Source organism: Lactuca serriola, chromosome 8 (genome assembly GCF_051521515.1).
Source record: "Lactuca serriola cultivar US96UC23 chromosome 8, Lser_US96UC23_V15, whole genome shotgun sequence".
NCBI classification, from domain to species: domain Eukaryota; kingdom Viridiplantae; phylum Streptophyta; class Magnoliopsida; order Asterales; family Asteraceae; genus Lactuca; species Lactuca serriola.
The window spans coordinates 253,999,014-254,014,077 of record NC_136415.1 but is presented as its reverse complement, the minus strand read 5'-3'; the positions used below and the strand labels follow the sequence as shown (position 1 = coordinate 254,014,077).

Here is a 15,064-nt window from a genome sequence, read left to right as displayed (position 1 = left end):
TAGGTTTGTTTTTTTGGCCTAAGGAAGGAATATGGCCCAAATAAACACACTTTAGAGTGTTTACGGTTTTGGAGGATCCCCAAACCGTAAACACATAAAAATGGTGGTCTTTGGTGTTTTTCAAGGCTTAAACACATCAAGGGAAGGTTTAAACATATCAAGGAAAGGCTTAAACATCAAACTAGGGCTAGATGAAGGACTTAGGCACACTTTGGTGCCTTTCTTGGTGTTTACAGGTCAAGAACATTCTTGGACTGTGAACACCTTAATCCTTGTGTTCTTGGCATATTTTATTGATGCTAACATGTAATACAAGCTTAATAAGACTCAAGGATGGAAGTACTTACTATAAGGAAGCTTGAAATGAGCTAAAAGTCCAAGAACACTTAGTGTGTGTTCTTGGTGTTTTTGCAAATCTAAACAAAACACAAATATGGATGGATGAAAAGATGTAAAATCACTAGATTAAGTGTTATACCAACTTGAAATGGCTAGAACACTTACAAGTTTGAAGATCTTGAATTAATTCTTGGATGATACTTGAGAGGGTTTTTGAGTTTACTCTTTTAGGGTGAGAAATGAAAAGTGACTAATTTGAGGAGTAAACTCATGCTTATGCATGAGTTCACGGGGTTTGGATAATTTTCGACCCAAACTTAAAAGTTTGGCAATGAATTTCTAAGACACGAGGTGTTTGCAGTTTTTAAATTTCAAAACCTGAGACGACACTTTCTTTCACCCGTTCGTTTAAAGAATAATATTAAAATAATCAAACGAACTTTAAATTTGCTAAAAATAAGAAATAATGACATTAACTTATAATAAGAAGTGATTGACTTTCAGGGTTTGACCGAATGGAATTTTCGGGTTGTCACACTAATGACCTTTCAAGGTCGGACTTAGGTGTCGTATGCAGGTGGAGCACGTACCATTCTGATGGAGGAGGCGCACAGAGCGAGGTTCTCGATCCATCCCGGGCCACTAAGATGTATTTGGATCTGAAGAAAGCTTATTGGTGACCCTGTATGAAGAGGGATGTTGCATGGTTTGTTGAGAGGTGCTTAACCTGTTGCAGGGTTAAGGTTGAGCACTAGCGTCCGCACGGCAAGTTGCAGCCACTTGAGGTTCCCCAGTGGAAGTGAAAAAAATTTCCATGGATTTTATCACCAAATTTCCAAGGACCACGAGGGGTGTCGATGCAATTTGGGTGATTGTCGACCGGATGACGAAGAGTGCTCACTTCCATGCTATCAGTGAGAGCTCTTCTACAGAGAAACTGGCAGGTTTGTATGTAAGGGAGGTGGTATCACGGCATGGAGTACTGATTTCGATTGTGTCAGATTAAGATGTACGTTTCAATTCCAGGTTCTGAAAGAAGTTCCATGAGGAGTTAGGTACGAGGCTGCATTTCAGTACCGCTTACCACCTACAGACGGACGAACAGAGTGAGCGGACGATTCAGACGCTCGAGGACATGCTCCGAGCATGTGTGTTGGACTTCAGGGGAAGTTGGGACACATATTTGTCGTTGGCTGAGTTCTCCTATAACAACAACCACCATTCGAGTATTGGTATGCCTCCCTTCGAGTTGTTGTACGAGAGGAGATGTCGGACTCCCATTTGCTGGGGAGAGGTAGGGCAGCACGTTATGGGAAGCACTGAGATAGTGCTTCAGACGACCGAGCAGATACAACAGGTTAGACAGAGGTTGTTGACGGCTCAGAGTCGCCAGAAGAGTTATGCGGATAGGCAACGATTTGAGCTTCAGTTCCAGGTGGGAGACTTCATACTCCTTAAGGTGTCTCCTTGGAAAGGAGTGATTCGATTTAGGAAGAGTGGCAAGCTGGGGCCCCGGTACATTGGGATGTTTAGGGTGACCGCGAGGGTGGGTAGGGTAGCATATCGGTTGGAGCTACATGCGATGTTGAGCCAGATTCATGATACCTTCCACGTGTCTCAGTTGAGGAAGTGTATAGCCGATGAGTCGGCGGTGGTGCCACTGGAGGATATTCAGGTGGATGCGAGTGACTGAATTATGCTAAGAGACCAATTGTGATCCGGGATCGGAAGATCAAGGTTCTGAGGAACAAGGAGGTGCCCCTGGTTCAAGTCCAGTGGCAAAATCGGAGAGGGTCCTAGCTGACTTGGGAGCCCGAGTTGGAGATGCGGAAGCAGCACCTCGAGTTGTTTGCCGAGCAAGACTTCGAGGACGAAGTCTGATTCTAGTGGGGGAGATTTGTAACACCCGGATTCCCAAGTATTCTATATTGTTCATTATTTTTGAGTTAGAGGGAAGGAATCGACGAGTTAGCAGTTAGACTCATCGAGTAGGATCGCGATTTGCTGACTAGTTAATGATTGGATTCGACGAATCGGCTTGGTGACTCGACGAGTATGCACTGGCGGCAGAAACCCTAAATCTCGGGGTTTGTGCCCTATTTAAAGGCCTTTATGGCCTTCATTTGTGGCCATTACACCTCTGAGAAACCCTAGAGAGCAGAGAGAACGTTTGTATTGCAAGTGGAGGACTAATTCATCATTATTTGGTGTGTTTTAGCAAAGGGAAGGGTGGATTTCGAGCTAGGCAGTCTTGTGGGACTCAAATCTTCCATCATTTCGTGTAGAGCTGCTGTAGGAGGTAAGGATTCATGTCCAATTTCATTAAGTAATAGATTTCATGAATCTAGGGCTTTTTCTCTTCTTTTTGGCAAGAGATCTAGTGTATGTGATGTCCCATTTTGTCAATATCATCAGATCTGGACCTTGAGAGGTCCAAAGAGTCCCTATTCTCTAGCTTTATGCAGTCCTTTAGTAGTTTGGGGCTTAGGTTATCATATTAAGGGTTATTTTGGCATATAGAGGTAATAGTGTGATGCATGGGCATAAAGTTCGAACCTTTACGTGATTATCATGCTTAGGAAGGTCAGATCTATAGGTTAGAGAAGCAGATCTAACCTCAGAAGGTCATTTGAGTATGCACATGGAAGCAACTCCCCGAGTTCATAAGTGGACTCGACGAGTCGAGTCAGGGTTGCCTCGTGATTCGTGACAGGAGAAACCCGTCGAGTGGAAGGATGACTCGACCTGCCATGACAGGCTAGAAGGATTCAGAGGACCCGCATGAACTCATCGAGTCGCCCATGTGCACTCGACGAGTAGGGTCAAAGTTTGACCGTTGACTTCTGTTAACCTTAAGGTTTTGGTCAAGACTGATTTAAGAGAATTCAGGGAAGGGTAGAAGGGTCTTCTACCCAATCCTTAGGGATGAGACTATGAGAGAGTATTGATCGGGGATGTTATTTGAATGATAAGATAAGGCTTGTTCGGGACATTGAGCACGAGAGTTTATCTGACTTCATTCGAGGTGAGTCTTCTCACTATACTGTACCTGGAAGGTACCTATGTGTGACCGGAAGGTCAAGAGGTTACGGACCGGAAGGTCGATACGGGTAGGACCAGAAGGTTTACCGGGATTTGGGATGGAAGTCCCCTGAGACACTTAGACCGAAAGGTCCCATATAGTTACGGCCTGGAAAGGCGTATGTGTTGTATGTGGTATTTTGGAGAACTCACTAAGCATTCATGCTTACAGTTGTTGTGTTATGTGTTTTAGGTACTAGCGAGGATCGCGGGAAGGTGCCAACATGATCCGTACACACTCATTGAGATTATGTTTTGAGATTCTGGGAATTGTTTTGTGATGATGACATTGGATACATTATGTGTTGATATTGTTTTTTATGATTAAAAGCAAGGTTCTAAATGGCGTGAGGTGTGGCGTGGCGGCAAGGCCAAACCTCAAGCTTAACGAGCCATAGCGAACCATGACGTTTTTCAAGGTGTGATGTAAGGCGGCGATTTTGTATTAATTTCAAAATTATATTACCACATAAATATAAATTTATATTAAATATAACTACTTTTTAGAAGTGTTAGATCAATAACTAATAACAAAAAGTTAACAAAAACCACAATACGTGTATCTCCGATTAGAAAAGACATAACAAAGAGCAAAAAACTATGTCTCAAACAAAAAAACACACGCCATAACACGCCATAACGCGCCATGGCGTGGCATATCACGTCTTGCCACACGCCACGCCTAACAGCAACGTTATTAAGCTTTTCGTAACGACGAAGCCACGTCTCACGCCATGGCGTGCCTTTTAGAACACTGATTAAAAGTATGGTCTAAAAATGAAAATTGTTTTGGAAATTTACGTTGTTACAAATAGATACATAACTTCAAATAGTTTTATTTAATAATAAAACTACAATACAATACATTACAGTACAACTGGTAGTTCCAGACACATACATTCAAAAAGGGTTTCATACACGTACAATTAAAGAACACTATTTTCCAGTACAACGAAACCCACATTTAAGGGAACAATCATTTTCATATGGGTTTATCTTAATAATAAAACTACATTACACTATTTTAGAGTACAACAAAACTTACATATGTTGGTCTTAAGGTATTAAGACTACAATTCATTTACAACAGAAAATATATGATTTTCTGGAAGAACACATTTATATTTTCACGGAACAAATGACATACTTCTAATACAAAAATGCTTATGAACTCACAAACTTAATTGTTGACACTCTTTCAAAACCACTTGTATTCTTAGAGAATCAATAGACAGGTATCCACACAGGTTTTGGAGAAGACGAAGTATCATAGAGCCACGTCTTTTAGTTTTTGCTATACATTTTTTGTGTTAAGTATACAATGATTTGAACACAGATGTAAAAACTATACATTATCAATATGATGTTTGTTGTACTTTGATTACTATTATTCAATTGTTGTGATACTGTAAATGACGTCATCCGCCCCCCGAATGTTTCCGCCGTTCTGGTTTAGGGGTGTGACACATCAGATGAGGGTTAGAGAGGAAGATGTGGAGAAGACAATGTTTAGGACTCGTTATGGTCATTATGAGTTCATGGTTATGTCGTTTGGGCTCACCAATGTCCGTGCAACATTTTTGGACTTGATGAAACGGGTGTGCAAGTCAATGCATTCTAAAAATGAAATCAAATATTAGCAGATATTATGAGTTCATAAACATGTTAAAAAACAGTTAACGAGATGCATTGGTACGCTAACAAATCGGTTCAACGTCCGTTTATGGAAAACTCAGTTATATAACTATATAACTGATGTGTTTTTATTAAAAATGACATACTATTTACGTACGATCTTCCTTTTCGACATTCTTTATATCTACGAAATCTTGTTAACATGTTCTATCTGTTTAGACTATTATTTGTTCATGACAACAGTTAATATATAAATCTTATTTTTAACGTACTAAATCTTTACTTATGTATTGTGATTAGTGTTTCATTAACGATGGATATTCATCAGAGACAAAAACGGTGTTGTGTATGCTAATCTAAGTATGAAAACATTATTTGCATGAAGATGATGTAGTACATTGAGTCTATTACAAGGAGTGTTTACGGTTAAGGATGTTCACGATTCGGTTTGAAACTGTGAAACCGTCCAAACTGGTTATCAGTTTAGTTTTACGGTTTTTATATTTATTTATGGTTTGACATGCGGTTTCGAACTTTTTAAACCATAATGAACAGTTTGGCTTATGGTTTTTAAGATTTCAAACCGTATAAAAACTGGACCTGACCGTAGGGTTTGTATATATATATATATATATATATATATATATATATATATATATATATATATATATATATATTAATTTTTTATATGTATTTGTATTTTATTATATTATATATAAATTTTTATATATAAATATAAATTTTAAACCCACAACATTAAATTATGCGAGCCCAATTGTAGTGTCTTTTGTAAACAGGTAAATGAAGCCCAATCGAGACCAGCTCCAAGTAATCCTTTCCACTTGCCCAAATCCAAAGACGCAAAACAATCTCTCGACTCTCGTTGTTCTTCTTATTTCCTTCTCTATCGTTGCCACTTGCTAATTGAGTCTAAGAGTCGGAGACGTAGACATGTCCGACGATATCAAGCCCTCCGACTACACGTCGTCGCCTCCGCCTGCAGCAGCTCTGCCTACAGCTTCGCTTGTAGCAGCTCCGCTTCCTGGTCAGCTTAGTGCTTGCTCATCTCGTTGCTCCCTCTCTGAAGGTATATTCTGAGCTTAGTTATGCAGATCCGACAGATTCACAAAGATTCTTGTTCACATGGTATTGGACATGTCTCATCTGTTTCCTCTCCTCCAGATGACCCCTTAACTGTCATAAATTCTGCTTAATATTGTTAAAAATTCTGCTTAGTATTGTTAAAAACAACTTCAGTATTAAAGCTACTAGCCAATGAAGAGTATATATAATTGATAATGTTTGAAATTTGATTGTTTATATGTTTGTTTGTGTTTTGATTAGCTCTTCTTTGAAGATATAGCTCGAGATATTCTTAGTAGCTGTTGGAAGCTTACCAGAGTTGAATGTTTATGGTCATGATTACCACACAAAAGATGGCAGTGCTGGATGTATCTATCTCTTCTTGTTATAGCAGCGTACTTCTTCCATTCAATTGATTATTCTTATAATTTTTTATTTATCTTTGCAGATCAGGGATTACATCCATGTGATGAATTTGGTTGATGGTCTTGTTGCAGCACTTAAAGAGCTAGACGAATTTTTGTAATATATTTTATGGTGGTAGTTTGCATGGCAAAATATGGGACCGAGGAGATGTGCAGGGTCAATGAAATTGGGCAAAACAGAACCCATGGGGATACCAGAAGCTGATGACATTGTCTTCAAGTAGTTGAAAATTAATAATAATCAAGTGTTTAGGTAGCATATATGACGAGTCTAAGTCAAATGGTGAAAGCAGGTAATCTGAAGATGGATTAATTGCAAGGATATTTTTGTGAATACTTTGGTTGGTTTCAACTTTCAAGCAAATCAGATGACGACGCAAGTCATATATATCCAAACCAAAGGAGTCAAAGTGTGCATTGCATGGTTTTAAGTCTTATGTTATAATTAGTTGTGAATTTGGGTTAACGAATTGAAAAGTTTACATATCCTTCCAACTTGGCACATGTATATGTCTTTCAAATAATCAGGGTTATAGTGTAGTCGCTGTTATGAATTATCTAGTTTGTTAGGCAAAATTTTTTACAACTTTAATATTGTAGTTTTTTTAACAATATTAGGCAAAATTTTTGCTGTTTTGATAGCTTTAATATTGCAGTTTTATAAACAATATTTTGCAGAATTTTTGTTGTTTTAATAGCTTTACTAGTGTAGTTTTTTTTTTTTTTTACTAAATTAGTCTAATGGACTCGACTAAAATAGGTCTAAAAAGTCCAAACCGTCAAACCAAACCGGAGCCAATCGTTATTAACGGTTTGGTTTGGTTCGATTTTAAATCTTCAACGATGCGGCTTTGGTTTTTGCTGGACAAAAACCGTTACTAACGGTTTTTGGCTTCGGTTTGACCGAAAAGCCGAAAAAACCGGACCATGAACACCCCTATTTACGGTGACCGAGACTAATGAACAATGACCTAATTTTGTGGTTTGTTATAGTGATACTTTGCAATCTTAATTTAGAAATAAAGATTACATCTATTGAAAGACTCACTAATCTTTACTACTCAATTCCTAGGATTGGATTGAACAACAGAGATATTACATGGGACTTTTTCAAATCTGGACGACCATGCCCGTCTCCATTAGAGTACATAAAATGTGCCATCCTAGCAAGGTTTGTAGCACAATTATTAAATTCCTGTGAAAATTGAGACTTTGCACCTGCTCGTGCTTTATTAAGTTTCTTCCATGTCTTGATGAGTAACAATTCGATATACCTTCTAGCCTCTTCTTCTGTAGCACCATTCTCATGCATATAACATTGAATTGATTTTGGATTATCGCCTCTTGCAATCTCATCCTTAAATAAAGACACAATAATTGTTTAAGCTTATTTATTTGTGTATACCAATTAAAAATTTTATATAAATAAAATACTAATAATTTTCTATGAACATCCCAAAATGAAAGTATCTATTATGATTAACTAAAAAAGTAATAGTTACCGAGGATGTCGCCAAGTCATCAGCCAGCCGTACAATCAGGGATGAGTAGCGAACTATATTTTCAGTTCCTTCCATGCCTTGCATGATTTCTTCTGTGACATTGATTGATGTCAAAAAACTAAGATGCATGAGTATTACTGAAGCGCCTATGGATACATAACCATTCTCCAAGTACTCTTCTAGTGTTGGTATATATCCACTATGGTACCACTGTGCTTCTAATAGGAATGAGTTGCATAAATCTGTCCACTACAATGTTACCATTCCAGAGTACAAAAAATAAGACTCGAAAATGACAATACTAATAACCAAGAAGGAAAACGATATTTGTATAGTTCAAGAAGATGGATTAATTAATTACTGTTTTCTTTACGTAAGGAAGGATGAGGAATCCAGTTCGACTCAATGCATTATATGACATCTGGTTTATCGAGTTGTAAAATCCTAGAAAACATATCTTCATATAATCTGGGAGTTCACCCACCAAATTGATATCCCATCTACGAATTAAAAACTTATTTTAGACTATGTGCAATTTGTTCAAATACTACTAGATTATAAACTTGTAATTCCAAAGGATGAAATTAAGAGTAATAATTAACAATTATACGTACCTGTTAACAGCATCAGTAAATTTGTTAAGCTCATCCAAAGTACCATACACATCATAGACATCGTCAATAGTAGTTAGTATGGCAAAAACTTTCAATAGCGTTTTCCTTTCAAAAGTAAGGTGTGGTAGATAATTGACTCCAACCGTCCACAAGAAATTCTCCACCAATCTGTCTCTGGCAAAACATAACTTCTTATCCCAACATATATTTCTCCACCACCTATTCATTTAAAAAATAATAATTACTTTGTAGAAGTTCACGTCTTAAAATAAAGTATTTTATAGGGTATATATGTAACAAGTCGCAGTGAAAAAATTGACACGTATGAGGAGGAAAAGTTACCTTGATGAGTGTTTTAGATCTTCAAGATGGATAGCTTGAACCATATTAAAATCCAATTTTGCCAGCTCCAGCAGGGTTGGATTCATGCCATTTCTTTTCTCATACTCCTCGATGTACCATATTGCCTCAACCATGGGTACTCTCCAATGTAGTGGAAGCTCTAAAGCATGAGTTACTAATGATGATAAATTTTCATGAATGTTCTCTAAATTTTGTTTGAGATATCTGACTGCGAAGTCTCTAGCATCGTCCATAATGCTTTCATTCTCAAATGAATGATAAGAAGCCTCGTACAAGTTCAATATACACATCATATCCTCGTATAAGTGTGGCTTAAGATTTTGAGTCTGGTCCTCGAAGTTGCCAAATATCTCTATTTATATAGAAAAAAAAACTTAAGGGAAAGTATTAGTTTGTGAGTTCTCTTCCATGAATCTTGAGATTTTTCAGATTCTGGATGCGGTAAAGTACCTTGAGGGACATGATAACCATGTTGTCTCAATAATCTAAAACCAAGGGCTTTATGATTGAGACTCATTGAATTCCACGTGTCTTGAGCTTGATAGTAATTGTGATATATCATCTCCAGTAGAGAACATATTTCATCCGGAAAATGATAAGCTATTCCAAGTCTCTGTAAATCATCAATCAGTTCAAGGACGCTCAATGGATTTCGGACATTACAAATCAAGGCCTTCACTGCTTCTATCAGACTATCTCTTCTCGACGTGTAATCATTTCCCTATGAATGCAGCTTAAATTTTTGAATAAATATCCAAATTGAAAGGATGTTAAAAGGGAAATGGTTAGATATAGTACGTACCTTATAGTTGATAGAGAGTGACTGGATATAATCAAATGACCATAAAGATGGCTCATAGTTTGCTGATCGTCTAACAAGGGGTTGAGCCATTGGGTGGGGCACTGAATTTGATTGTGATGAATATAATGTGTTGTAAATATTAAAACCTTTCCTTTTGGCATATGATGTTTTGTAACATAGGGGAGTTGAAATGGAAAATAAACACACTAAAGCCATTGAGAAAGACTTATCTCAAAGCCAAAGACCACAACAGCACAATTGTGTTGATTCACACTTTTTGCGGTCATTGCAAGCTATTTATAAGCCAATTTTTCTTATAACTTTATATATGGTCCACAAAAGCGAAAGCTAGCTGAGTTTCATTGTTTTCTTGGAGAATGATGATATCAAGTTATCAACTATTTGGTTAACTGAAAAAAAAAACATTAAGTTTCACACCCAATTTTTATTTGGCCCTAAATTAAATTTTTAATAACATTTTTACCATTAAATTAGGAGATGCTTCTAAATATGTTTCATTAGCTTGTTACAAAACGGTTAAACCTAAAATCTTGATTTTAATACAGTTTTTTTACCATATCATAGTGATTATAAAGTTTATTTATCAAAACATTGTAATTTAAAATCTATTTACTAAAACGTAGCAAAAGTTATGTGGATGCCAACTTTATATTAACAAATAAATAAACCACGTTCTTTTATTGAAATAAATGTAAAACAAGTGAACCCACACCATTGTTCTTCCCCGGTTCCCCCTCTCATCATTCCCCGGAAGAAGCTCATCCTCTCTTCCTCTGATTTATGCTGCTTCTCCTTCTAGAAGGGTTTCTATCCTTAACATTAACAGGCTTAAATTCAACAGATACAAGGCGAAATATATATGTGAACTCAATCACTTGGTTATGATCATATCGGAAATAATAATGCGAAAAGACATCATTTTACATTATGATAATAGATCACAACAAGATACAAGATCCACAAACATCAAATCCAAATCACTTTGTTGACTTTTGATTTGGGATATGATTAACTATGACAACCAAAAGTACCCAATTATATAACCAGATGAGCTCCTCTCACAGCATAAGAACAAATCGCAACTACAACACATCAAACATATACCGCTAAAAATGATGCTTCATTCGAAATTTTATGTCAAACAGAACACTAAGTTGCTTCGAGTTTAACTTGATTGCAAGCTCCAATTTTATCCTTTTAACGAGCACATAGCACCAACCTCACCCAGCACAAGTTGTTAGTTATTGTTATGATTGGCAGTTTGCAATCTCTCTCTCTCTCTCTCTCACACTCTCTCTCTCTCTCTCTCTCTATATATATATATATATATATATATATATATATATATATATATATATATATATATATATATATATGTAGTAATTGTAAAACCCGTGTATTACACGAGTTGATTAAAAAAAATTAAAATATAAATAATAAGTATTTTTTAAAATAAGGAATAAAAAAGCATATTAATTGCAATTTATTATAATATTTATTAAATTTGATAATTTACATATATAAATATAAGATTATGTGGCTTTCTAATTTTAAAAGTTGAAAAAACCATAAATTTACATGTGTATATGATTTATTTAAAAAATATCACAAAATGACAAGTATCAAAACTCATTAGAGATTGAAATCTGGCAAAATTATCTTCATTTATTATAGTATATATATATATATATATATATATATATATATATATACACACACACACACACATAGTAGTTGTAAAACCCGTGTACTACACGGGATAATTAAAAAAAATATTAAAATATAAATAATAAGTATTTTTTAAAATAAGGAATAAAAAAGCATATTAATTGCAATTTATGATAATATTTATTAAATTTGATAATTTACATTCATGAGTTATAAAATAACTCTTTGATCGATTAGATCTTCGTAACATGTAAGCGATGAACGTAAAAACAGTAAACAAAACACAAGTATGAATCAAAATGTGTCGAATGATTAGATTACTCGATCCTCAGCATGACTCGACTAAGAACTTCCACTGTAGAGGATTCTAGGGTTACAAAATAAGAACGATAAATAATCTGAACAATACTTTTCTAATTGTTTCTAATCATATCGTTCTAGGATGCATGCAAGCATCTATTTATACTAAACCCTAAAAAACTCACGGATGGACAGGCCCATACCGGAGATATACATTGGACTAGCTAACGAGCCCAATAGACGCAACACTATACTGACCTAACAATCTCCTCCTTTGCGTCAAATTGGAGCGAGACTACTTTTTCTTCTTGCTTGGGCCAGTAGCGGAAACCTTCTTTGTTGTATCAAACAGACGTGATATAAGTGCAAGGATAGTCTGTCTGAAACGAATGTACCATTGAATCATATCATCAAAGTACTTTATATCATCTGCTGTGTTCTGCTTGCATCGATGGATGATCCCTAAAACGTGTTCCAAACAGGCAGTGGTGTAGAGATGGTTGTCTGCAAAGGCGAAAAGACATTTCTTTCCTTCATTCCTGGTAAACATGACGGAGTTTTTCTTTGGGTCAATCTTCCCCATCTGCATCATGTTGAGATCACTGGCAGAGCCAACAGGAGATATGGTAGGCTTCTTCTTGAATACGCTCGCTATCACCTGATCCATCAGAGCAACTTCCATGACATAGCAAACAAGCATCCTCTTAAAGTGGTCGATGATCGGACCATATTCTGCTTTGTTTGTAAGAAGGATGTTGTGCAAGATAATCCAGTCATGGGGATTAAGGTTGGGAAGATCTGCAAGTGAGATGGCATGTTCGGTCTTGGCAGATCCCCGTAGTACCTTGAACCGAACGTTGGTGAAGTTACCTTCCCTGAACGGTTTTAGGACCCGAACATTGACGATTTTCTGACCGCTCCAAGTTTGGTATTGTGGTTGAGCTGCCCTCAGATAAAATTCTACTAAGTCCCGATCAACCTGTGGATGAGGATGGGGGAACTCAGCAATGTTGACAAAGGCATGAAAAAAAAACGCCTTTCGGGTCAGTGGCATGTCGAACTGAGAGTCGACAATGTTAGAACGATCTAAAGAGATCACAGGTTCTAGCCACAAGATACTTGGTGTTTTGATGGCTTCTTTAATCAGCTTCTTAAGAGTCCACGGAGGAAAAAGAGTTTTCCTGCTCTCGAGAAGGTCGTGGGCTTCTTTCTGTCTTCTTTCGGCTTCTTCAGCCTCTCTAGCCACACGAGCATTAATGTCAGCCTCTTTGTCTCGACCTTGCCGTTTCAGAATGTCGGCAATTGTCTCTTTATCATCTTCATCGCTCTCCTCAGCAATCTTCTTTCCCTTGTCTTATACACCGGAACCGGAGGCTTGGCCTACTGGAGGGGGTTCGGTTGTGTGTGTTGCTGTTGAAGAAGGAGGCGGTTGAGACATATTCACTTTCTCTCCCCCTTGTTTCGGAATGGACACGAAATCAAGTAGCCCCTCAATTTTGCTCAGTAGGGAGAGGGCGGGAGCAAGCTTCTCTGCAAGGTCACGCCTCACAGAATAATTGAGGATTGGGTCATGTGCTTCAAGGATGTTTGAGATTGCTGAGTGGACATCCGAAACACACGATTTAACCACCTCTCTTTCAGATCGAAGAGACTCAATCTCCTATTGAGAGTTGGAGAGTTGAATACTCTTGACCTTCAGAGCGGTAGTCTTCCTTGCGAGAGCATCCATGAGAGAGTTCTCGACAGCTAAGTCTTCTTGAAGCTTGGAGAGACGCTCCTCAATGGTTGTTCTGAAAGCTGAGTTGTCGTCAGAAATTGTTTGACGAAGTGTAGCGAACGAATTTAGCTCTGATGCAACTGAGTTAGCCAGCTGGTTGACAATTGGTTCCAGCTTTGTCGAGGTGGCTTCAACGGTTTCCTGTAAATATTTCAATAAGGAAGAAGCATCAGTGAATAGTTTATCGACTTTTTCGGTCGCTGCCTCACAAGCTTTGGTGGAGGCGTCAATGGCTGCAGTGGCGGAATCGATGGAAACTTGATGAGCTTTGGAAAAAGCCTCAACAATTTTCTGAATGGCAGCTGCAGATATGGAGGACTGAGATGTGGAAGACGAGGCGATGAGCGAATCGATTTTTTCATGTAGCTCCTTGAGATGCCTCTTTATGACAGGAGCATCGTCATCATTGTCACTTTGAACTTGAAACGGACTGTAATAGACCGAGTTAAAGGTCATGTCCTCCCCGCCAAGGAGTGGTTCTTCACCTTCTGATGTATGAGCAGGAGAAGATGGTGGTGGTGAAGCTGGAGGCTCGGTAGTAGTTGTAGGTTCGGGTTGGGTGGTGTGTTCAGTTGTTGGTGTGGGTTCGGGTGCTGAAGTGGATTTGGGTGCGTCAGTATGAACCCCCGTATCAGATACGTTGGTTCTAACTTCTGCAGTGGTGGTGGTTGTTGCTTCGGTAAATATGGGTGGTGGTACTGGGATGGAGGTGGATGGTATTTGAGTGGTGGAAGTTATGGGGGGAATAGAAATAGAAATTGTAACGGCTGGAGAAGAAATTGGAGACGTAGAAACATGAATCTCTGGTGAAGGCGAACGTGGTGGAGTGTTACCACGTTGAGATCCATCAGAATCAGAACCCTCTTCCTCAGATTCACTTGAGGACGAAGCGATGATCAGCTTTCGCTTCGGTTGGGTTTTTCGCTTCTTCATTGGAGGGGATTGGGCGGCTCTGGTGGTTTTCCTCTTCCTAGGAGATGGGCCTTTTGCTCCCTTTGCCACCTGCTTTCCCTTATCAGTCTTCTTTCCTCTAGGAGCAGGCTTGTCAGCGTCATGAATCGACTTGAGCATCTCTGGAGTAAGGTCTCTCGGACCAGAACGTTTGAACTCCTCGTACATTCTAATAATTCGGCTGTCAGCAGGAACATCACCATACATCGTTTCAGGGATAGACCCGTTGAAGGGAAATTTTGATGCGTCAGAAACAATGATCTTCGTGGTATGGAAAGTACCAATCGAAGACATTGGAGCACCAGGGACAATGGGGATGTGGTACTTGTCCATCACCCATTTAGTGACAATAGTCCAGAACCGGGCATAAGAAATCTCCGAGTGTCGAGAAGTGGAAGAAAGACTCTGAATGAGTTGTTGCCATGGACCGACCCGTAGTCCATGTTGATACCATTGTAGATCCCGTACATGATTGAGAGGAACAAACGACTTGCCCCATCGGA

General features: G+C 38.2%; 1 protein-coding gene across 1 annotated transcript; it reads right to left on the bottom strand.

The window, feature by feature from the left end:
- Positions 1-7,540: 7,540 nt before the first annotated feature.
- On the bottom strand, positions 7,541-10,108 carry LOC145069905 (R-linalool synthase QH1, chloroplastic-like). The gene is made up of 7 exons (XM_079016847.1): positions 9,845-10,108; positions 9,493-9,763; positions 9,022-9,394; positions 8,680-8,898; positions 8,427-8,565; positions 8,066-8,314; positions 7,541-7,920 (listed from the first exon to the last, which is right to left on the bottom strand). Exons 1-7 carry the CDS (start codon positions 10,058-10,060, stop codon positions 7,621-7,623), a joined length of 1,767 nt encoding a protein of 588 aa, XP_078872973.1. The 5' UTR covers positions 10,061-10,108; the 3' UTR covers positions 7,541-7,620.
- Between the last annotated feature and the right edge of the window lie 4,956 nt (positions 10,109-15,064).